Source organism: Trichoderma gamsii (genome assembly GCF_001481775.2).
Source record: "Trichoderma gamsii strain T6085 chromosome Unknown Scaffold_24.2, whole genome shotgun sequence".
Lineage (NCBI taxonomy): Eukaryota > Fungi > Ascomycota > Sordariomycetes > Hypocreales > Hypocreaceae > Trichoderma > Trichoderma gamsii.
Window position 1 is genome coordinate 337,788 of NW_020171361.1, and position 24,344 is coordinate 362,131.

The 24,344-nt window shown below is 46.5% G+C and overlaps 7 protein-coding genes across 7 annotated transcripts in view; 4 read left to right on the forward strand and 3 right to left on the reverse strand.

The window, feature by feature from the left end:
- Positions 1-385: 385 nt before the first annotated feature.
- Positions 386-2,816, forward strand: TGAM01_v206928 (catalase/peroxidase HPI; the record flags this gene model as incomplete). The annotated part of the gene is made up of 3 exons (XM_018804316.1): positions 386-715; positions 798-1,166; positions 1,230-2,816. The coding sequence occupies 3 exons, from the start codon at positions 386-388 to the stop codon at positions 2,814-2,816; spliced, it is 2,286 nt and encodes a 761-aa protein (XP_018662431.1).
- Positions 2,817-3,620: 804 nt separating this feature from the next.
- Positions 3,621-4,247, reverse strand: TGAM01_v206929 (hypothetical protein; the record flags this gene model as incomplete). The annotated part of the gene is made up of 1 exon (XM_018804315.1): positions 3,621-4,247. The coding sequence occupies one exon, from the start codon at positions 4,245-4,247 to the stop codon at positions 3,621-3,623; it is 627 nt and encodes a 208-aa protein (XP_018662430.1).
- A 463-nt stretch (positions 4,248-4,710) lies between these two features.
- On the reverse strand, positions 4,711-5,712 carry TGAM01_v206930 (hypothetical protein; the record flags this gene model as incomplete). Its single annotated transcript, XM_018804314.1, has 4 exons — positions 4,711-4,970; positions 5,039-5,260; positions 5,311-5,485; positions 5,557-5,712. 4 exons carry the CDS (start codon positions 5,710-5,712, stop codon positions 4,711-4,713), a joined length of 813 nt encoding a protein of 270 aa, XP_018662429.1.
- Positions 5,713-6,600: 888 nt separating this feature from the next.
- Positions 6,601-8,270, forward strand: TGAM01_v206931 (hypothetical protein; the record flags this gene model as incomplete). The annotated part of the gene is made up of 4 exons (XM_018804313.1): positions 6,601-7,063; positions 7,127-7,497; positions 7,568-7,864; positions 7,920-8,270. 4 exons carry the CDS (start codon positions 6,601-6,603, stop codon positions 8,268-8,270), a joined length of 1,482 nt encoding a protein of 493 aa, XP_018662428.1.
- A 618-nt stretch (positions 8,271-8,888) lies between these two features.
- On the reverse strand, positions 8,889-9,896 carry TGAM01_v206932 (hypothetical protein; the record flags this gene model as incomplete). The annotated part of the gene is made up of 1 exon (XM_018804312.2): positions 8,889-9,896. The coding sequence occupies one exon, from the start codon at positions 9,894-9,896 to the stop codon at positions 8,889-8,891; it is 1,008 nt and encodes a 335-aa protein (XP_018662427.1).
- Positions 9,897-11,970: 2,074 nt separating this feature from the next.
- TGAM01_v206933 (candidapepsin-3 precursor) lies at positions 11,971-13,364 on the forward strand (the record flags this gene model as incomplete). Its single annotated transcript, XM_018804311.1, has 2 exons — positions 11,971-12,442; positions 12,499-13,364. The coding sequence occupies 2 exons, from the start codon at positions 11,971-11,973 to the stop codon at positions 13,362-13,364; spliced, it is 1,338 nt and encodes a 445-aa protein (XP_018662426.1).
- Positions 13,365-15,902: 2,538 nt separating this feature from the next.
- TGAM01_v206934 (hypothetical protein) overlaps positions 15,903-24,344 on the forward strand; it is a gene marked incomplete at both ends in the record, with an annotated part of 38,085 nt that continues 29,643 nt past the window's right edge. The window contains one exon of the mRNA XM_024549981.1: positions 15,903-24,329. Coding sequence (XP_024405290.1) covers positions 15,903-24,329 — 8,427 coding nt within the window. The remainder of the gene's footprint in view (positions 24,330-24,344) is intronic.

The following is a 24,344-nucleotide window of genomic DNA, read 5'->3' on the forward strand; positions in this document are numbered from 1 at the left end:
TGGGCCTTTGAAATTGCGAGTCTTCGGTTCGTCAGCAGCGTGAGCGATGACACAACAGCCGCACATGGCGTTTCACTGCAGATCCAGATGAGGACCATGAGCAACGCAAATCGCGACATTTCGGAGGCCCGAGGGCGTGCTAATTGTCTGATCAAACGCGGGGTTGTCTCTGACCCCTCCTTAACTAATGTCGCCCTCGTTATTGGGTGGCGAGCAGTTGTCCATCTCTTTCTCTTTTCGGGTTCTTCTGCTTCTTTTTATACTCCTTCTCCCGCTCCCTCTGTTCCTTCTTTGTTAGCGTTTCCCAAATTCTGTTTCTGCTTCTGAAGCAGCCAAGTTTGAACTCTACTTTTCCCCCTTTATTATACTCTCTGCTATCACAAAAATGGGCGACGCCGGAAAGTGCCCCGTAAACCACATCAACGCCGCTGGCGGTGGAACTCGAAACAAGGACTGGTGGCCCGAGTCTTTAAAGTTGAACATTCTTCGTCAGCATACAAATGTCACCAACCCTCTGGGTGAAGATTTCGACTATGCGGCCGCTTTCAAGACCCTTGACTATGATGCCGTCAAGAAGGACTTGACGGCCCTCATGACCGATTCGCAAGACTTCTGGCCCGCCGACTTTGGTCATTATGGAGGTCTATTTGTTCGTCTGGCCTGGCATTCCACCGGTACATATCGTGTCTTCGACGGGAGAGGAGGCGGTGCACAAGTAAGCGAGCGATATTGATGCCTAATAGTTGAAACTCGGCATCCTTTATACTTTGACCTTTGCTAACATATTGGGTTTATAGGGCCAACAACGATTCGCGCCTCTCAACAGCTGGCCCGACAACGTGAGCTTGGACAAGGCTCGACGTCTGCTTTGGCCCATCAAGGCAAAGTATGGCAACAAGCTCTCATGGGCTGACCTCATTGTTCTGTCCGGCAACGTGGCCCTCGAATCCATGGGTTTCAAGCCCATAGGCTTCGCAGGTGGCCGTTCAGACACTTGGGAAGCTGACGAGGCTGCCTACTGGGGTGGCGAAACTACATGGCTGGGCAATGACGTCCGATATGCCCACGGCTTTGCGGGAGCTGCCAAAGATCACGGAGTGGTCGACTCCGACGAGAGGCAGCACACTGATGTCCACTCCCGCGAGCTCGAGGCCCCCCTAGGAGCAGTACGTAGTTCTGTTTCCCGGACGCATCTTTGAAGAATAGACTTGTACTGATACATGAACTAGGCACACATGGGACTTATCTACGTCAACCCGGAGGGCCCGGATGGCAACGCTGATGCTCTAGCCGCGGCCCGAGACATTCGCATCACTTTTGCCCGTATGGCAATGAACGATGAAGAGACGGTGGCTTTGATTGCTGGTGGCCACACTTTCGGCAAAACCCACGGCGCAGGCCCTACGAGCCATGTAGGCCCTGAGCCTGCGGGTGCTCCTCTTGAGAACCAAGGTCTTGGCTGGGTCAGCACTTTTGGTTCTGGAAAGGGCGCTGATACCATCACCAGTGGCCTGGAGGTTACTTGGACCAAGACACCGACCAAGTGGAGCAACCAGTTCCTCGAGTACCTTTTCAAGTACGAATGGGAGCTTACCAGGAGCCCTGCTGGAGCGAAGCAGTGGGTGGCCAAGAACGCTGAGCCGTTTATTCCCCACGCTTTCGATCCTAACAAGAAGCTGCTGCCCACCATGTTGACCACAGACTTGGCGCTGCGTGTCGACCCTGCTTACGAGAAGATCTCTCGCCGTTTCTTGGAGAACCCCGATCAGTTTGCTGAAGTGTTTGCCAAGGCCTGGTTCAAGCTGACGCACCGTGACATGGGACCACCTACTCGCTACGTGGGCCCCGAGATTCCCAAGGAACAGTTCTCTTGGCAGGATCCTATTCCCGCAGTCAACTACACTCTGATCAACGACAGCGACGTTGCCGCTCTCAAGAAGGAAGTTTTGGCATCTGGAGTTACACCCTCCAAGCTGATTTCCACTGCCTGGGCATCTGCTTCAACTTTCCGTGGCAGTGATAAGCGAGGTGGCGCCAACGGTGCTCGCATTCGCCTGGCGCCACAGAAGGATTGGAAGGCGAACAACCCTGCTCAGCTGGCTGAGGTTCTGCAGGCTTTGGAGAAGGTTCAGCAGAAGTTCAACAGCTCGCAGAGCGGTGGCAAGAAGGTATCTCTTGCTGACCTGATTGTCTTGGCGGGATCTGCGGCTATTGAAAAGGCCGCCAAAGACGCCGGACACGACATCACTGTTCCGTTTACTCCTGGCCGTAATGACGCCACTCAGGAGCAGACTGATGTTGAGTCGGTTGGCCACCTCGAGCCTGTCGCTGATGGTTTCCGAAACTACGGCAAGTCTACCCAGAGAGTCAAGCTAGAGCACCTCTTGGTCGACAAGGCCCACCTTCTCACTCTCTCGGTGCCTGAACTCACAGTCCTCATTGGCGGTCTTCGTGTTCTAAACACAAACTACGACGGCTCAACTCACGGTGTCTTCACCAACCAGCCTGGTGTGCTTACCAATGACTTCTTTGTCAATCTTCTGGATATAGGAACTGTCTGGAAGCCCAACCCCTCTGACAATGATCTCTTTGAGGGCAGTGACCGCAAGAGTGGTGCTAAGAAGTGGACTGCGACTCGTGTTGACTTGGTTCTCGGCTCTCACCCCGAACTGCGGGCTGTTGCGGAAGTATACGGCAGCTCCGATTCCAAGCAGAAGTTTGTAAACGACTTTGTGGCGGCTTGGACAAAGGTTGCGAACCTGGATCGTTTTGATCTTCCGAAGGAGTCTCCCTTGAGGCCAACTAGCCGCTTGTAAATATGATGTCGGCGTCGCTGCTCATGTTCGATGGCAAAGGAATATGTGTATGGCCAGAATGTATTATGAAGGAAAAGCACTTAAATGTGTTTCCAAAAGAAATTAGTAAAATGTTGACAAATCCACCAAGCTACTCTCCCTAATGCTCCAGTGATTTCCCTTGAAGGTGCACAATGAGATTTGTTGGTACATCGGGCTACAAGATAAGTACTCGTACACAATCTCCACCGCCGTAAAGGTTAATTTTGCTTTTCAATTATTATGAAGTATATACGCTGGGTTATCGGCCAATCTTTCAAAATTTTAGATAATATTGGCGCGCCTAACGCCACCAGATATTCTTTTCATCATTTAAAGCTCTTATTTGCCTCATATGAGTCAACTTTTCTACATATACATGGATCACCAGACCACCTCATTTCTCCCGCCTTTCTGGAGGCAGTTTATCTTGATCCTGTTTCTCTTGATCCTGTTTACCCTCATATTCTCTTCTTGCAATATTCGGATTTCATTACCTACGGTTCCTTGCAAATAGAACCACTTGACTATGGCATCCTCCACACCTGTTCTTTCTCGGCAGAGGATCCTTCATGTTACGGTCCGCTGATATAAAGATTGGCGATTTCGCAGATAAAAGTTAAATAAACAGAATATTGTACCACGGCTCTTATGAAAATGAAGTTAGTCCACGAGCTTATAATCAGAAACTTTGACCATAAAATCGCATCTTTAAATATGTAGTCCTACTCAAGCTGGCGTTCACGCAAATCTTCATATGATACTTTTTGAGTTCGTTTTTCGCCATCATCCTCGCTCTATCTGTCCCTCGATTGCTTTTCTCCAACTATCTAGGTTTCTCACATTGAGACCTTCAACTTTTGCTTCGTCATCCCATTTCCTTAGCTGGCACATCTCTCGGCAGAACGGCCCAGAGCTAAACTCCTTTACCTCTTCGGCAGACATAGGACCTCCTTGGTAAAATAGACTTTTCTTGCTGGATTCGGATAGGAAGTCGTTGTAAGATTCGTCTACGGCGCACAGATACCGTTTAGCTGCCACATGGGATTCCACGAGGCGGGTGACTTTGTCAGAGAAGCCCAGCGAGAGAAGGAGACGCGCTCCTAGAGTTTCGTGGCCGACGCGACCAACGCTTTGTGTGGCTGGTGCATCGCCCAGATTCTGAATAGGAAGTCTTGATGAAGCAATAAGATCTTCTGGAGGCGCAAACTGGCCAATATCATGAAGCAGTGCCGCCACTTGCGTGGCCTCATCTACAGGCGGCGATGCATGGGCAGCCAGAGCAGCGCATTGTAAGGAATGTTGAAGCTGCGAGATAGGCTCCCCGATATAAGGAGTATGATCTGAAGCTTCAAGAATGGATATTATGTAAGAAGTGATAGTCGTTGGCTTGAGAATTGTAGGGATGGCCATGGTGGGAGAAAACGGCCAGCAGCGTGATAGAAGCTTAAGCTTAGATAGAAGTCATGCAAAGCATTGGGCCGTAATAGATATACAGCGATCGCAAATATTTGAGAGAAAATATAGATAAGCACTATTTTAGCTAATATGGTATGCTAAAACATGGGCTCAAACGCTCCACCCTATGCATGAACACGTGGATAGATCGTCCACTCGGGATTATGCGGTAGGCACGTGGATAGATCGAATCTCATTCACCAGGCTCGATGCTCTTGAGATCTAACGGATAGATCTAATCCACTTAAACTGCTACATCTCCGTAGAACACGCCTTTGGATCGGATACCGGTCGTACAAGTGACGCATATCCAAGTCTAATCATACCGTATAATGTAACAAGATTTCCCAGAGAACTCGAAATTATATTTATATATTGCTTATATATCAGCGACTTTCACTGTTTACTGGTTCTCTATCTAAAAAGCCAACTGGCGGCCAGCATCAACGCTTAACATTGGTGACCCGAAAGCGTATCGCAAAGCTCCATCCTCATACAGCTCCCCCTTTTTACGCATGTGGGTTGCAGGCCATTCCTTCATTCGGCGCTCGTAGTATGCTTGGTGTAAGTCTCCCTCACTAGCGAGATTGTAAGTAGCATAGAGTGCTTTGCGATTCTCATCACTGTCATTCGGCCCACTGCGGTGCGCCAAGTATGATGTGAAGATGAGCAGCTGGCCTATCCATAATGATTAGAGATATTGATATCTTTCTGCTGAAGTGAAGAAGAAAGGGGTGTATATTTACCAGGCTCTAGCTCAACAGGCTTCCACTCATGATTATCCACCCAGTCAGCAGTGATGCAGTGATCGTCATCATTCAGAGGAATATCCATATTATGGCTGGCATCAACAACTTCCAGGCCACCGTTGTTAAAATTAGATTTATCCACGGCAAGCAAGATGGTTAGATGCTTAACATCTTTAATGTGGTTATAGGCCACGGCATCGATATGCGGCGCAAACCCACCTTTTCTGTTAGTAAACGTGCTCGCTCTATCCAGCGAAAATATGACATACCGCTTCCTGCGAGTTTGTAGTTAATCTTCTCTTTAAAAAGATTCATAGGCTCTCCTGAAAGCTCTGCTAATACTCCCAAGAGCTTTTTGCCTCGCAGCAGCCCGTTGAAGCCCTCGTGGGACTCGGCGTAGTTTTCTGTGCGGCACAGAACTGTCTCGCCTCGAGAATTTATTTCCTATCAACTATGAGCAAGAGTTTCCTTTCAATGATAGATCCTAGTTATACTGATCTAATAAAAGACTTTACCTCGTATGGCATGAACTGAGAGTCGGCAGTTGGAGTCCAGTCATGGACCTCTTGTGCCCATCTTTGCAGCTCTTTAGTTTCGGTATCGCTGAGGATATCACGAACAACGAGATACCCATTCGCCTTGATAAAGGCAACTTGTTCCGAGGACAACATGGTTATGCGATGCAACTCCAGTTAACGATATGTGACATAGCTGGGTAGAACCTACAGAGCTAGCCAGCTCTTTTTTAATGCTCAGCTCTTCTTCCCTTTTTCCTCGTCTTCTCTTCTTACACCTTAACATTGCTATTTTGCATCCGGAAGTTCCCCGTCAAGCTAGTATTTCGCTTACGGGAATGAATCCTCTCCCACCGGGAATCTTTCGTCCCATTTCGCTCGCGAAGAGGAACTAATGGCTTTGCGGATTGCCCCACCAAGTGGCTAATACCGGATGTGGACCACCGCCGGAACGCCTCCCGATGAATCAAGAGATATTCTCGGCGCACGTGGCTCGCGTTGCCGTTCGATCGGCACAGGCAGCGCCTTCTTGGGATGCTACAACACCAACAAAACAGAAAGAAATGTGTATCTTGAACAAGATAAACGGCTAGATGACCAAAGATGCAGCTGGGAATACCCCTCAGGTTCGTGCGCACGTGGGAATCGTCAAAATGCGACTGCTCGAATACAAAATTATCCCCTCAGTGGATGACATTTAGACCTTTTATCTCGTAATAATGTTGATTTCGAAGAATATTATAAGTTGTCTTATACGGGGCCACGAAGAGATAGCGCTTATGCAACTTTTAATACACGTTTCTTAGACTTCACCAGATATCGGTCCCTGCATGTGTTCACGTGCATCGTGCTTAATTTGTTCGAATCAAGGCTTTCTCTGTTCACCGTATACTATATATTAAGTTACATTGCATGAAAGCGGAAGCCACTTCCATGTAGGCCACCTTTATCTGAGATAAGACCACAGAGAGTGCTGCTGGAATCTTTCTTTATTCTTGCAGTCCTCAGATCGTCGCCAAGTTGACTCACAAAACCTTCACAAAGATGGACTCCAAGAATGCGCAAGTCAATGAAGTGGCTGTATCGCCAACTCTTCAGCCAAGCAACGATACCAGCAAAGATGCCGTCACTCAGCCAAACATTTCGCGCATCAGTCGCGTCTCATCAATCTTCATGGTCCTCGTCGGTGGCTTAGCTCTATTCTCAGACGGCTACAATGCGCAGGTCATCGGATACATGAACCCTTTATTCGCAGAGCTATATCCCGACGCATTTACCCCTACTATCAAGACTAGACTGTCGAATGCTTTCCTTATTGGGGAAGTGTTTGGAATGCTGTTTTTCGGATGGGGAATCGATAGACTGGGTCGTCGGACTGGCATCGTCTTTGCGACTCTGTTTTTGACCTTGGGAATCGTGTTAGCCACTGCAGCGCGCGGCAAAACTCCGACAGGCTTATTTTGGATGTTAATCGTCTCCCGCGGCGTCGCGGGATTCGGCGCTGGAGGTGAGTGTCACTCTTCAGATTTACAAACGTTGAACAGTGTTTAATGAGGGTTGGGGGTAATAGGAGAATATCCGACTTGTGGTACTGGCAGTGCCGAAGCCTCAGATGAAACTGTCTTTGTAAGACGCCGTCGCGGCATGCTGGTTGCTGTAGCCACAGACTTTGCCATCGACCTCGGTTTCGTAATGGCCGGCGTCATTGTGCTCATTATCTTAGCTGCCTATCATCAGCGAATTAGCGATGGGGTTTGGCGAGTTTCTTTCGGCCTTGGCTTCATCCTTCCTGTCGGTCTCTTGTTCTTTCGTCTTCGTTTGATCAATTCAACTCAGTACCGAAAGCACTCTATGAAGGATATTCCATATTGGCTAGTCATCAAACGTTATTGGAAGCCCATGCTTGGAACTTCACTGGCGTGGTTCATGTATGACTTTGTTGTAAGTGATCGTCTACTTCAATCTCTACTATTAAATGGAACACACCAACTCAATGATTTCCGCTGGACAGACTTATCCTTTTGGCATCTTTGGTTCAACCATCATTGGAACGCTGAATCCCAACAACACCCTTATCCAAAACATTGGCTACGGCACTGTTCTCAACTGCTTTTACCTGCCTGGGACATTAATAGGAGGTCTTCTAATGGACAAAATCGGACGCAAACAAACCATGGCACTGGGATTCTTCTTATGGTCTATCCTAGCATTCATCATTGGAGGCGATCTCAATCCCATAACCAGCGTATTCCCGCTCTTTGTTGTCTTATACGGCATTTTTAACACTTTGGGAGAAATGGGTCCAGGTGTACGTGTAGGCTTTCTCCAATTTTGAAAGGGCTCGTGAAGCTAATTATTCCCAGGTCGGCACTTTTCTTTGCGGCGCAGAATCATTTCCCACCCCTGTGCGAGGCCATTTCTTGGGCTTTGCTGCCGCTGTTGGTAAAGCTGGAGCTGCCATTGGCACGCAAGTTTTCACTCCTATACAAAACTCCTTCTCAGATTCCCAAAAGGGTGTTCAAGGTGTCTTTCTTATCGGAGCTGCTTTTGCCATGGTCGGCTGCCTTATCACCTGGTTCTTGATTCCTGATGAGGAGAAAGACCTTGAGAGTGAAGATGCTCGATTCCGTGCTTATCTTGAGGAAAACGGCTACAAAGGTACTTTTGGGGAGTCGGTAGACGCTGAGGTTAAAAGTACTGCTTTCCATACATAAGTTGTGTAACGATAGATGAAAGTTGTGAAAAGAATCCGAGCTACCTAATAAATGATTATAGCCTTGAAAAAAGAGAAATATTATTATCCAACAACCCAAATCTATTATCCAGCACTCCAACTACAGCGTGGGCTGCTGCCGGCATTGCTGCTATTGCCTCTATTGCTACTGCTACTGCTATCCATGGATTTTTAAATGTATTTAGCAGTTGTGTACATGTTTTTGATATGTGGACTGGCTGCCTTGTTGTGCGCTGCAACTGAGGTGTTGAAAAATAAAGTTGTGGTGCTATATAACTTCTCTTTAAAGAAAAGTTTACTTTCCAAGTTCACTCTAAACCTTTTTTTTAAATAAAAAATAATAACATATATACATGCCTATTGTATATTAACCTCTATAACCCATTTCAGTCTGTCTCTTAAAGACTATATCGGATTTGTCTTGCCATATTGATGTTGGAGGGTATCATATCAAGTGACACTGGGCGTTTCATTGATAGAAGTCGTGCTTCGGATGGCAATAACCGCCTTTAAGCGTAGATTTAAGACAAACATGCCTGCGCCAGTGGCGGACAAGTTCCATCATGCCGAATAATAAATATGTCGTAGGGAACAACAATCATGCCTTGCTTGAGACATGAACAATAACCTTTCCACCACTTGAGCCCTTTTTAAGATGTTCGTATGCTTTCAAGGTCTCTTCGAACTCGAATGTTGAGTCAATGATTGTCTTAATCACTCCCTCGCCTAGCCATTTTGCTATCTGGGCTAAATCGTCGTGATCATTCTTCGTTATGTAGGTAATAAATTTGCTTTTACCTCCACCCAAAAATGAAGGCGTAAATTTTGCCTTCATGACATTCTTAATACTGCTTAGAGATGCAGACCCTCCCACTAGAACAAAGGCTCCCTCCGGCTTGAGATAGTGATGAGATTGCTGATAGAGATCTGGAAGGGATGAACCGACGTTGTCGACAATCAGATCAAAGATGATCGCCTTCTGCTTTAACTGTGTAACAACGTCACCAGCCTTGTAATCGATGATCTCATCAGCTCCTAATCGCTCACAGAGCTCTCGTTTCGCAGTAGAGCAAGAAGTAATGACGTGGCAACCAAGAGCTTTTGCGATTTGAATGCCGTAGGTACCGGCACCGCCTGATCCGCCATTGATAAAGACTTTGGCGCCGGCTTGAACATAAGGCTTTATAGATTGGTACGCCGTCAAAGCAGTCGTCGGCGCGCCGGCTGCGAGATCAAGATCGAAGTCCGGTGGCAAGACAGCGTACCCATGGTAATCGGCAACAATAAATTGAGAGAGTGAGCCTGGTGCTTTTGTAGGATCCAGGCGAACCAGTACAGCGTCGTTGACTTTGACATCTGTTACATCATTTCCGATAGCGACGACTTTGCCGCTTAGGTCCATCCCTGCTGTCTTGGGAAACGATGTAATTGCCTTGGATGCGAAGCCCATCTCTACCATCTTATAGTCTGCGGGATTGAGTCCAGCACTGACGACTTCAACAAGAATTTGTCCTTGTTGAAGGGGCTTGGAAGGCTTCGCTGCATTATCGACAAGTTTCAACACATCGTCTAGAAGCCCAGGGGTGGCAATTTGCCACGCTTGCATATTTGTAGACATGTTGCAGTTGTTTTTCTCACAGACTCTAAAAAAGCAACAGTAGATCAAAAAGAAGAAAAGAAGAGAAAATCCTTGATTCCTTCTTTTTTTTTTTTTTTTTTTTTTTTTTTTCCACTTCGCCGCTATACAACTTATATCAAATAATCTTGACCATAAACCGAGCCTCGGCAGTTCCCACCAATGGAAACCACCAACGGCAATTTCCATGACGCGGAGTTTTTCCCTTCGTAGGGAGCGGAGCGGAAATCGACCAACTAGGAAACATCCACTTTCTTCTTGGAAACAAGCGGATCCGCTTCTCTAGAAAGATTCTTAACGTGCCACTTCAGGATATTTTGGCTTGGCTAAAGCCGTGCGAACAAGAGGAGAATTCCATTAGATAAGGACTTACTAAGCCGATTTCAGGATATCGTAAACATGTATGTCGTATTTACGATTAATTTAGGTACATCGCCTTACAATTCGTAAATTCTAAACAAAAGAGAAGAGTAATGCAAAGGGAAAAATTATACATTAGAAGTCTGAAAAGCATCGTTTGCGTTGACACCACAAGAACATGCCAGAGAGCAAGCGCACGCAAGTATTTGAAGTAAAGTAAGAACGTATTGCACGAACAAAAAAATCACCAATCTTCTACAGAGAGAAGCAGCACTTGACTTAACTTGGTCCCGATATACTAATACCCATGAATATAAAATAGAACGGGTGGATTGAGAAAGCTTGTTATCAGCTCTCTTCGAATGCTCCGATAATTGGCTATCATGAGTCTTTGAACTATTGCAATAAAATGTTTTCAATTTTTTTGACAAGGCCTGATCAGCTCATTTAGACTCAGCTGTTGATAAGTCATATGTATTGAATGGTATATTAGCGAGCGTAAATGTACACGGATGCTTTTGTAACTGCCAGAAATTTAGGGTAGCGTCCTATGTCGGTGCGATGCAAGTATGGCTATGGGATTTCACTATTCCACGACGGCGTAAAGTAGGCTAACTGGAAATGAAAAGCAAAATTATCTCCTTTTGTGTTTTTTTTCTTCTACATTCTATTTCTAGATAGTAGACAGCAATATCACTATATCACTGGCATGCTTGGATCATGTTGCTGGTTGGATGTTTTTCTAGGGAGTCCGTCAATGTTGCCCATCAAACCTCTTAGTCCCCTGACCGTTGAGACAGTCCAGTTAAGGCTGCGAAATGGCAGCTTCATTATGAAACACAAGATTTACCTACCAAAAACTCAAAAGAGAAGGGAAAAAAGAAAAAAATAATTGCTCCATTAAGTGTCATCGCCCTGCTACGCCACTACAGCACCCATCTCGGTAGCCTCTTCGGTCGTGCTACTAGCAGGCCTTTAACTCGGAGCAACACGCGTAGATCTGTTAGTCTCAAGCTATCTTCCGTGCAATGGCCAGCAATGGCAAACTCCACATGACAGGCAAAATGATAATACCGATATCATCCAAGGTAACTACTAATTACAATGCCAGTGCATGCTTTATTTACTTCACATATACCATGTAGTCAATGAAAGTGGTCAATAAGCGACAGCCAGCCTCTCAATTCCCATCTTTATAGAGCTCTAGATGGAGCCTGTGTCGCCTTGAGAAGTCCAGGCCTGAACGACTAGACTAGCTACCTACGGGGCGCAATCCGCGCATTAGTTGTTTAGTATACTAGATGGATTTGAAAAGAGCATCTATTTCACCAATGAACTTGATAAGACAAGATACTAGTAAGAAACAATGTAACGTTGTTGGCTCTGTAGCCTCTTAAACGGCCCACGTCCAGCCGTTTTGAGTAACCTCCGACAGCGCAGGAATCAGGCCAATGAAAGGGCGCCGACCAACAGCAGGATGAGCGACCCTGGTCTCGTCCTCCAGCTCATGAAATAAAACACAATCAATATTTATCGCATCAACATCCCCCAGGCTCTGTGAGAAAGAAAAACACTCAGCGGTACAGCACGCCCGGCTCTCGGGATACTCATCCCATTTACCACTTGACTCGGGTATAATCGCTTCAAGTGAAACTAGAGGGCTATTGCCACACTCCTGTTCAATATGCATTTCCGATACCTGATGGCCCTGACCGCGTCGCTAGCTTTTCGACAAGCTGTGGCCTTATCAATACAACTGACTGAACGAGAGCGACCAGATAGACCGCTGGTCGTTGGGGTTCCAGTAGAATATGGCCCCGCATCAGGTCAAGTTATCATGCAGGCAACCACGCCCCTGATCAATATTTCTGTCGGAACGCCACCACAAGTCGTAAAAGTTGCGGTAGATCTTCAAAGCTCTTCCATCTCTCTTCTTGTGCCAGACCTTCGGAAATACGAGCCGCTATATGTTGGCGGGGAAGATGACTGTTCTGATGATGATTATTGCACTCTCATGGGTGACTTTGATCCCGGCAAGTCGTCCACGTTCAAAAACACAACAGACGTAAACGGCGCCACCGGCTCGGATTCCATGTTGATTGCCGACAAGAGAGTAGATGGCGTTTCAATATCTCTTTCTAGTATCGATGGTACCTGTAAGTGTTCCAAGATTAACAATCAAGGTCAAATAGCTGATTTAACAATTCTTTAGACAGTACTCTGGGTGTTGCGCAGCAACCTAGCTTTCCGTTTAAATTGGTTGATCAGGGCTTAATCAATTCTCCGTCGTTCAGCCTCTGGAGCGATGCATCGAAAAATAAGGGAATCTTGCTTTTTGGTGGGGTTACCCAAGGACTGTACACGGGAAGGCTCCAAGCTTTTCCTTTCCCAGGAAATGGTACTGTGAGCTTGCCAGTCGCATCAGTTGTCGTGGAGAGCAGCGGCAACACTACAAGGCATGATATCAACTCGCCGGCGGTATTGTCTACGGTCGACAGCCACACTTTTCTTCCCAACGATACGGTGCAGAAGGTTTATGCTGATCTTGGCATCACGCCTACTTTTGTGCCAGACTTTAATGCTACTATTCCCTACGTCGAATGCGCTAGACAGCATTCGGAAAACCACACCATCTCTTTGTTGTTTGGCAACGCCACCATCGAGGTACCTTGGAGCGCCCTGGTTCAATCTCTTGGAAACAATATGTGTGAGCTCGCAATTTACAGCTATGAGCCATGGAGGGATGTTGGACCAGGCTCCCAGATACAAATAGGGGCTATTATTCTGCGGTATATGTATTTGGTTGTGGATTACGAGAACATGTTCGCCGCTGTCGCACCCCCTAATTATAGCCCAGGTTGGGATGAAGATTTGGGGATTGGAAATGGGACCCGGATTCCAGATGCAGACGGAAACTTTCCGGCTACCATTACTACATACGGGGCATCTACGCCAACGCCGACCAAAGAGGTTCTGTCAACATCATCATCGCGAGCTGTGGCTATGAAACCTCAAGAGAAGGGCTTAACATCCGGATTTGTAGGGGTATTGCTTGCCGTATGCTATTTAGTGATATAGATTATAATATCTTATTAAGGGGCGGGCGCTTGACTTGTGTCACCCCGATCTCATAAGCTTCCTCTTGGCACCTAGATGTTTTGCAAGCTGCAACGCTGAATAGAAGGGAAAAGGGTAAGTAGTAGTATAAGTTAGACGAGATACACAGTAGTAAATCGCGTACCTCCAAGGCCATCTTAATATGCGTTGGAATTTTATCTAACATAAAACATAAAGCAGTCGTGACAGCGATCTCTCTTTTGACCTCAATATAGAGAAACTAACAACACGAAGCAAATGCCGCGAAGAGCAGCTCCAACTTTGAGCGCAACTGAGCGTGCCGTCTCTTTATACTGCCTGAAATGTATGATGACTTTCGCAGTGCAGTAGCTGCTATTCTGCTTGTTGAACTTATGTACTTGCATGTACTATGAGAAAGCCAACACAGTAATGCTTTACCGCTTCTGCATATGACTATTTTCTTCGTAATACCAGCACCAAGGTACGACACAATACTAATACCATGCAAGGGTAGAGGTGCGCAGAAGGCGCGACAGCCGCTTGATGCTATTGGCCGAAAACAATGAGACATGCGGCAGCTTGGGAGACGCGGCATGATAACGCCCGGTTTTCAGCCATCGTCATTTATTATTATGGGCCTAGGATGATACAACCCGGCACGACTTGGAAATCACGGCACGAGCGATTCGTTTCTAGATGTAAGACGTTTAGTTGGCAGCTGACACGACACCTAGCTGTCTAGGACACATGAAACAAAAGCAGGAAAGGGGAAACAGATCATGTAATGATCACCAGGGAATCAGCTTCTACCCCTACATCATAGGTTATGAGCGGCACAGAGTTGAATCGCATAAAGCTATACCAACTGGACAAAGCCGAGCTCATATTTCCCATGAGATATACAATTGTACCTTTACAGAGACCCGCATGTTGAATAAAGAGGAGTATATTGAATGTAATACTCTGCAGATATTAAAAATGTGTGCTGCGAGAAGATATCATTTCATCTACGATAGTCGCTATTCTCATTCCAAAATGGTGGAGTTTTGGCGCATAGCAGATCTTTGCTGTCTCTAGCGATCAGAGACAGAAATTAGACATGTCATCATATTACTATATACTACGCGCGACATAGGAGACAAGTCACGTATAGCGCTCAAGATTCGCCGTACGCAAGGAGAGCCATAAGTCCGACAGTGGGAATGGTGCCTTCTCAAAGTGGTATAATTATGCCTTGTAACACTTTTTAATCTTCTCCTCCGCTGACGGTATACACAGCTCGTAATGAGATTGCCCCCTCTCCTTGCGTATCCCCATTATCGCATGACGAGTTCAATTCTTCATGTTCACAAGGCGTTTAGGTTATGGGCCGGTTACGTTTCGGCGCTCTGCTCAGAGTTGAGCCACTTTTGTCGCTTTGGGGCATCTTGATTGAGATCTTCAGTTTCTATGTCGCGATCATTCTGCCGGGATGCGTGAGGAGAGTGTGTTTGGGTAGGTTAAAGAAGACTGAATTGCACGCTTAGTTTCTATTGCTTTTTACTTTTCTATATACATAAATAGAAACGGAATTGGAAAAATTGGCACTCGTGCGCGCAGCTGCATACTGCGACGACAAGGTTAATGCCGTCTGGCAGCAATTGGCAATCGCTTTTTTATATCCATTCATTAAAGAGATTACTTTTACCCCTTTACTCTTCAGCAAGCATTGTAGTGTATTATGCTGTTTTCCGTTTGGACCCTCTCAGTGTTTACTACAAAGAGTTCCGATATGAGCCATGTTAGTGATTCTATTTACCCTAAAGCGTAATGGGCAATCGGAAACGGCATCACTTATGTGGAAGAAGCTCGAAAACTTATCACATATATATCCGTACTAGTGTAAAGCACGACTCTCATCATATGAGGCAGCATTTTCTGTGCTTCTCGCATTGCCGGTACCGACCTCTCGCTTGAATTTCTTTGACCTACAGTATATACCGTTTACGGCTCTTATGAACGCGGGTGGCATCCGTATCCTATGGTAGAGCCATCAAAATCAACAACTATTTAAAGGCATTGATGTCACTTATTGATCGGTTTTTATTCACTGTACGTCTACCGTCAGGAGAATTACTATGATGTTTTAGTAGTATCTTGAAACTTATATTACTCACCCATGCTGTATTATGCATGGTGTGATCTTGTCTGCCTTACCGCGGGAGCTATAAAGTGGGTATTTGATCTAAGGGCTTGTTGTAGCGCTGTTAACCCTACATGATACCAAGTACTTACATGCACGTCTCAAAGATCCCGCCACCATCCATCAAGAGAACATGGATACTCTTATAAAAATAAGGATCCGTGCGTTCGCTGATCCAATGGCGGTAAAGAGCCTGTTGAAACATGAATGCAATTTCCGGCAAGCGTTTGTGGAACCGTTGGCTACTACTGTGTCTTACTCCGAAGAGTAATGTTGATCGTATTAGTCGTAGCTGTAAGCCGAGTTGTTGGCCATATAGGAACTCCTAGGTCTTGTTCTGTTTGTTTTCCTTTCAACTTACAGTTCATTGTATCTTGAAGGCATACATTGATTATCCGACTCAGTCTAGTCACTCTTTACTTACTGTTCTACTTCGCGAGGATATAGAACTCGCCATGTCGACTTTAGCTGCAGATATAGCAGCTCGAAGCGGCCTCAGTGGCTCTGCTGACGGACCCAAAGAACCAAAGGATGAGGATGGCAGTATAGCGCCAGAACTAATTATGTTTTCTGCAAACAATCTCACGTCATTGAACGAGCAGATGAAGGTTTACAGTGAATACGCAATGGCGCACCCAGAACTCATTTCCGATATTGCCTACACTCGAGCGATTCGACAAGAACCTTCCAAGTATCGTGCGTTTACGATCTTAGGCGCCGGTGCCAAGATGCTTAGCACTGCGCCCCATACAGAGACCTCTTCTGCGCTACCTTCTTCCATTGTGATGGTATTCAACGGCCAAGGGGCTCAATGGGCAGGTATGGGAAGAGAACTTCTCCAATTTGAAGAATTTAAGAACGACATAAAGCGTATGGACGCGATCTTGCGAGTATTGAAGAATCCACCTACTTGGACTATCGAAGAGGAGATGCAGAGACTGGCTGATGATCCTCTTTGCCGGATCGATTCTGCGGATATCGCTTGTATGCTCACCATCACTCTGCAAATTGGGCTTGTTCATCAATTTGAACGAGTGGGAGTAAAGCCCGAGGCCGTTGTTGGACATTCTAGCGGCGAGATCGCTGCAGCCTACGCCGCCGGTCTTCTGACTCTCGATGAGGCCGTTACTGTCGCCTACTACTATGGCTATGTTGCCGCGATGTGCAAATCCGACGGGGCTATGGCAGTTACTGGTCTCAGTGCAGAGGAGACGGCTCAGTTCTTACGTCCTGGCGTTGTCGTGGCCTGTGAAAATAGTCCCTCAAGCACGACGATTTCTGGGGACCGCGGCGCTGTGGAGGAAGTGGTTGCTTCAATCCATAAGTCTAGACCACAGGTTGTTACGCGGAAGCTACATGTCAATACGGCATTCCACTCACAGCATATGGAAATAGTCTCTGGCAAGTATTTAGCACTGCTAGAGGCTGAACAAATGACCCCGACGGAGAAAACAAATCGACAAGCTGTTTTTGTGTCAAGCGTTAGCAGCGGTATTATTAGCGACGCAATTGCTCCTAGTTATTGGGCGACCAACCTGACGTCGCCTGTTCGCTTCTCCTCTGCTGTTGAGTCTGTTCTCAGTACTGCTCCTAATAGCCTGTTCCTCGAAATTGGACCTCACTCTGCTCTCTCCAGTCCGCTCTCTCAAATTTGCAGTAATCTCAGTATGCCTTGCAAGTATGTTTCTTCTCAATCTCGAGGAAACAACTGCCGTGTCAGTTTTCTATCTGCAGTTGGGAGACTATGGCAGGCATCTGTGGCATTAAATCTCAACCCTTTATTTACGGGAAAAGCAATCTCGGAATTGTCTCAGTATCCGTGGAACTACACCAACTATAGCAAAGAAAGTTTATCAGCGGCCGAAGTTGTGATTCTTTCGCCAAAGGATAAACGAAGTCGATTGATCTCGGAAGCAGCATCCATAATGCTTCCAGCAAACTCAGCTACCGAAGTACCAAAGACGGAGCTAGAGCTGGTTCTGCGGGCTCTCTGGGCCGACATCCTTCGCAACGTGCTTCAAGTTTCCATGGCGGATATTGGAAGGCAACATAACTTTTTCTCCCTTGGTGGTGATTCTTTAACAACAACTGAGCTCGTCACGGCCGCCTATAAACATGGGATACGTTTGTCTCCGGTAGACATTGTGCAAAACCCCGAGCTCTGGCAGATGGCCGCCGTGGCGTACATTGATGAGGCTGAGATAAGTGGAGAAGTCGTTCCGTTCAGCCTGATTCAGAAAGATGGCGCGGAGAGCCTCAAAATCGAAATTCAACATAAGTGCGGATTGCAAACTGACAGTATCGAGGATATCTACCCCTGTACACCTCTTCAAGAGGGATTCTTAGCCTTGGGTCTCAAACAGCCTGGTAGCTATATACATCGTCAAGTCTATAGGCTGGAACCCCAAGTCGATATTGAGCGGTTTGTGGATTCGTGGAACAAAGTCATAAAATATTGTGGCAGTCTACGATCAAGAATTCTTATGCTCAATTCGAATGCTTTACAAGCTGTCATCACAACTGATGATGCCTGGGAGCATCCTGTGTCGGGCGTTGATGTTGATACCTATTTACATACTACGCAAAGTATTCCCATGAGCTATGGAGACCGCCTAAGTCGATATACACTGCTCTATCAGGATAACGGTGAAGTTTATTTCATCTGGATTGTTCACCACGCAGTATTTGATGGCCTTAGCATGAAGATAGTTCTTAATGCTCTCCACAAAGTTTATAACGGCGCTGAACTTGCCCTGTCGCCTTACTCAAATTTTATTCGGTACATCAAGTCGCTTGACTCTAACGCTTCAGGCTTATACTGGAGAAAAGAGATGGAAGGGGCGCAACGATCTCAATTTCCCGCTGCTTCTACTTCTGTGAAATCTCAGGATCGTGTGTTCAGGAGATCTATACCATTCCAGAACCCCAAGGCATCGATCACTGCAGCAACTATAATCCGCGCTGCTTGGGCCCTGGTTCTCTCTCAGTACTGTGTTTCCGATGATGTGTGCTTCGGTATGACCTTATCAGGCAGGCAGGCCCCAGTTCCAGAATTGGACAATATTCCAGGACCAATGATAGCGTCAGTCCCCGTGCGCGTCAAAATTGACCGAGAGATGCCTGTGTCAAAGTTCCTCCAGCAACTACAATCGCATGCTGCAGAGATGGTCGCCCATGAGCAATTTGGGCTTCAAAATATCGCTAAACTGGGCCCAAATGCGAAGGAGGCATGTGATTTTGCGAATTTGCTGGTTATTCAGCCCATTCAGCACCTCTCTTCAACTGCCTGTTCTGCATTAGATGCAATTCTCCAACAAGGATCAAAAGAAATGGCAATATCTGAAGAAGCTATGAAAAACTACTTCAACTACCCGTTAGTTCTGCAAGCCTGGGTGGGGGATGGCTTCATCGACCTCCACGTCACATACTATGAAGACATCATGGTCCACGGTCAAGTAGAAGCATTAGCAAATCACTTCGAACACGTCACTCAACAGCTTCTTGGCTCGGAAGACGTTTCTTTAAGACATATTACAGGCACTAGCTCGTGGGACATCCAGCGCGCCATAGAGTATAACAACGAAGAGCCAGACATCATTTCTTCGTGCATTCACCAGGTTGTTGAAGAACATGCTCGAGAACATCCGGATACAATGGCTGTCTGCGCTTGGGACATGAAGCTCTCTTACAGCCAACTTAATATTGCTGCTAATAGGCTAGCAAGCTACCTTCATCATGACTTCGCAGTCAAACAAAATGACATTGTTCATGTTTGCTTCGAAAAGACTGTCTGGTTCTTTGTTTCCGTACTGGCAATTAATAAGGCTGGAGCTGCATGGGCCCCCTTGGACCCCTCACATCCGATTAAACGCCAGCAAGAAATTGTGTCCCAAACAAAGGCAAAGCTGGTGTTAACTTCCCCTAACAGCGTTGGACTATGCCATGGCTTGGTCGACAACGTCATTGAAGTTTCTTCCACCCTGGATGAGACGCTGAAGTCGAGACAGCAAGATAGTCAAAATCTACACCCGGTTTCCCCAATTGCCGTGGCTTACGTTCTTTTCACGTCTGGGAGCACAGGAACACCAAAGGGCTTGGCGATGCAACATAAAGCAGCTTGTACGAGCCAGACTGCTACTGTTAAGAGAGTTGGCATGACACGAGATGCTAGAATGCTCCAATTTGCATCATTCGTTTTCGATATGTCAGTTGGAGAAATGCTAGGTCCCTGGATTGCTGGTGCTTGCATTTATGTGCCATCTGAAGAGACTAGAATGAACGGGCTGGCCGATTACATTCGCTCTATGGACATTACTTGGATGTATTTAACCCCTTCATTCTCGCGCACAGTAAACCCGGATACAATCCCTGGCGTTCAGGTGTTGGTTCTCGGGGGGGAGATGGTTGGCCGTGATATTCTGAACACATGGTTTGGAAAGGTTCGTCTTATCAACGGATGGGGCCCAACTGAAACCTGCGTGTTTAGCACGCTGCATGAGTGGACATCTCTCGAAGAATCGTCGTCTACGATTGGAAGGCCTGTTGGTGGCTTTTGCTGGATTACTGAGGATTCAAACCGACTAGCGCCCATTGGAGCTATCGGTGAGATTGTTATCCAGGGCCCGACAATTCTAAAGGAATATCTTTCGGATTCTGCGAAAACCGAGGCAGCTATAACGGAGTCACTACCTGATTGGATGCCGAAGCGCCATTCCGAGGGTTGGAATAGACTTTACAAAACTGGCGATTTAGGCAAATACAATCCAGACGGAACCATAGAGTTTGTCTCGCGCAAAGATACACAAATAAAAATTCGAGGCCTTCGCGTGGAATTGGGCGAAATAGAGTACCAGCTCAAAATAAACATTGAGGGAGCCAGCCAGATTATGGTGGACAAGATCACCACAGAGGTTGGCTCCAGTTTAGTTGCCTTCTTTTCTTTCAGCAGCGAAACAAGAATGATGGCAATGGATAGTATTACTGACGAGGGGGCCAATGATATCTTTCTTCCATTGACGAGTGACTTGAAAAGTCGAATCGCCTCCACGGTTGGACAGCTTTCGGTGACACTTCCGCGGTATATGATACCGTCATTCTTTATCGAATGCCGATATATGCCCTCAGTGTCTTCCACGAAGTTGAACAGGCGTATGTTGAAGCGTTTAGCTGAATCTCTAGACCTCAAAAGCCTTTCGACTTATTCATTAGTCAAATCCATCAAGAACGCACCGGAAACCGCAATGGAGAGTAGATTGCAAGCAATTTGGGCTAAAAGGTTAAATGTACCACTCGAATCTATAGGACGAGACGATAGCTTCTTGGAACTAGGGGGAGACTCCATCGCTGTCATCCATTTTGTGGCTGAAGCCCGCCAAGCGACAATATCGCTCACCGTCAAGGATGTCTTCGATGACCCACGGCTCTGGAAAGTAGCCTCTATTGCAGATAACGCAAACTCAGAGTCGGACTTGGTTTCTCAAATCCCACCATTTAGCTTGCTTAACCTTGACCTGCTGGATACCAATGTCAAAGAGGAACTCCTCAGTCAGTGTGGCATAACTAGTTGGGATATGATAGAAGATGCATTCCCCTGTTTGGCACTACAAGAAGGGTTAATGGCCATGACTGCTAAGCAAAGAGGTGCTTACATTGCAAAAATGGTCTTCAAGATTGCTCAGAATGTTGATATTGACCATTTGAAGGCTTCTTGGGAGCGTACGGTCGCTATTTGCAGCAACTTACGCACTAGAATCTTGGCGTTGGGCGACAGATCAATCCAAGTCATTGTCAAAGAGGCTTCATTATGGGAAAATACGGATGGCTTGAGCATGGATGCCTTCCTCAAGCGTGCAAATGATATCCATATGACCTATGGAACACGACTATCACGTTTCGCACTCGTTCGAGATGCCAGCGGTGACAAATATTTTATATCCATTATGCATCATTCCATATTCGACGGCTGGTCATTGGATCTTATGGTCCGCGCCTTCAGCGCAATATTTCACGGCAATAACGCACCAAGGCTGGACTCATACTCCAGGTTTGTGAAATATGCACTTGATGCCGACTCAAAAAGCTCAGAGAGCTATTGGACAACGCAATTGTCAGGTGCTAGCCGAGCTTCGTTCCCCCTGCCGATGGATGGCATGTCTGCTCATAAGTCTGAGAAGAAGATGGGTGTCTCATCACGAGATATCGACCTTTCGCCATTAACAAACAGTTCTATCACGAGAGCAACATACCTTCGAGCTGCTTGGGCCATTCTTCTTGCACGATACTGTGATACAGACGATGTCTGTTTTGGTGTCTCCGTATCTGGCCGTAACGCTCCTGGTGCGGAAAACGTTCTTGGGCTGGTTGTCTCAACGCTTCCTATTCGAGTTCGTTTGGATCCAAACCAAACTCTGTTAGAGTTCCTGCACAATATTCACAAGCAGTCCATTGATATGGTAGCGCATGAGCAATTTGGGTTGCAAAAAATTGCTAAATTGAACTCTGAAGCAAAGGAGGCCTGTAACTTTTCCAGCCTGTTCGTCATTCAGCCAAAGGAACTGGTGAGCAGCTCCAGTGAAGAGGAAGCCATCTTTGTCTCCACTAGAGCAGAACAACGGTTAGCTTGGCAATCAATGACGGACTATTTCAGCTGTCCACTTATTGTTCAATGTCATTTGAATGATGATACAGTTGACTTGGAACTTGTATACGATACGGCTATTATATCCGAATTCCAGGTTCAGGCACTGCATAATCAACTGGACCACGTAGTCCAGCAACTTATATCATCTAGTGAAGAGAAGATGCTCCGCAACGTATCTATAGCGGGGCCGTGGGACTTACAGCAAGCCATGGATTGGAATGCCCATGACATCGTAGTCGAACAAGACTGTTTACATGATGCTGTTTCAAGACAAGCTGAGTCATGCCCTGATGACGAAGCATTGTACTCCACGGAGTTTTCGTTGACGTATGCTTCACTTGATCGTCTTTCTAATCATGTGGCCTATCAGCTATTACAGCACGGTATTCAGCCCGAATCAATAGTGCCTTTCTGTATGGAGAAATCGATATGGACTGTGGTCGCCATGGTTGGTATCATGAAAGCAGGTGGTGCATTTATGCCTTTAGACCCCTCGCATCCGAAAGTGCGAACATGGGCCTTGGTTAAGGAAGTTAACGCTAGCGTTATGATCTGTTCGCCCTCTACGGCCCAATCCTGTGGAGGAATGGTTCAGGGAATTATAGAGGTTTCGGCTTCACTACTGTCATTGCCTTTTGAGACTCCTGTCAACTATCAGGCACTCAGCAACTATGAGCGATCGAAACCACAAAACGCGGCCTACGTGATATATACGTCAGGCTCTTCAGGAAAACCCAAGGGCATAGTCATGCCGCACTCGGCCATATGTACCGCACTATTTCGTCAGCCTGAAGTTGTGCATATCACGAAAACCTCACGGGTCTTTCAATTCTCTAGCTATGCATTTGATGGCTGCATAATAGAGATATTTGCGGCGCTTATCACTGGAGCCACCGTTTGTGTACCTACCGATACTGAGAGACTCAGCAGTACATCACAGTTTATGACACAGGCACGGGTCACTCTGACATTTTTGACTCCTTCATTCATCAAAACAATTGATCCTGAGACCGTACCAACGCTGATCACACTGTGTGCTGCTGGAGAAGTCCCAACAAAAGACATCATGACTACATGGCACGGACGAGTAGAGCTTTTCAATCTGTATGGCCCAGCCGAGACATGTGTTATGTGCTCTGCCCACTGTTGGACGTCACCAAGTGAATCCCCTACGACCGCGGGTCGGCCTTATGCTCACCATTTATTCATTGTTGAACCGAATAACATGAACCGCCTGGCCCCAATTGGATGTATTGGCGAATTAGTTGTTGAAGGTCATGCAATTGCGCGTGGGTACATCAATAATGAAGAAAAAACCAACGCTGCATTTGTTAGTGGCCTTGAATGGATGCTGCCTACAGGCTCAACCAAGGCTTATAGGACCGGTGATCTTGCAAAGTTCAATTCTGACGGCTCAATACAAATTCTTGGACGACGGGATACACAAGTTAAACTGCGTGGCCAGCGCATAGAGCTCGGCGAGATTGAACATCGCATTATGAGTGAGCTTAAAGGAGTGCGATATGCTGTGGCAGATGTCGTTGAGCGTGAAGCCGGCAAAATGCTTATCGCATTCGTCACCCTCCAAAACCATCCGCGCCCTGCTACAATAAGTACTTTGGCTGTTGATGGCAGTTTGATCTTTGATGAAACGGTCACTAAGTCTTTGCAAGCCCTAGTTCAGAACTTGCGACTGGTATTACCGAGTTATATGATCCCGAGTGTGGTAATACCTCTATGGGACATGCCTCATAATGCCTCTCAAAAGATCGATAGACGGGTGCTACGTGAGCTAGTCGCCGGCATGTCCCAGGAAACATTGTCAAAATTCTCGACAAGTAAGAGGGACCAGACTTTGCCCACAACTGAGTTGGAGCTCAGGCTGCGGGACCTCTGGGCTCACATCATAAAAGTCGATCCAGAGAGTATATCTAAATTTGATAACTTTTTGGAAATTGGCGGTGACTCAATTTCTGCCATCTTCTTATCGAACCTTGCTGCAAAAGAGGGTTTGATCTTGCCAATCGTGAATATATTCAAGAATCCCCAACTTGCTTCTATGGCAGCCTCAATAACGTCTGGACAAGCAACAAGCTTTGATGTTGTGCCATTTGAGATGATTGAGGAAACTACTTTGCAATCTGTATGCGACAGCGTC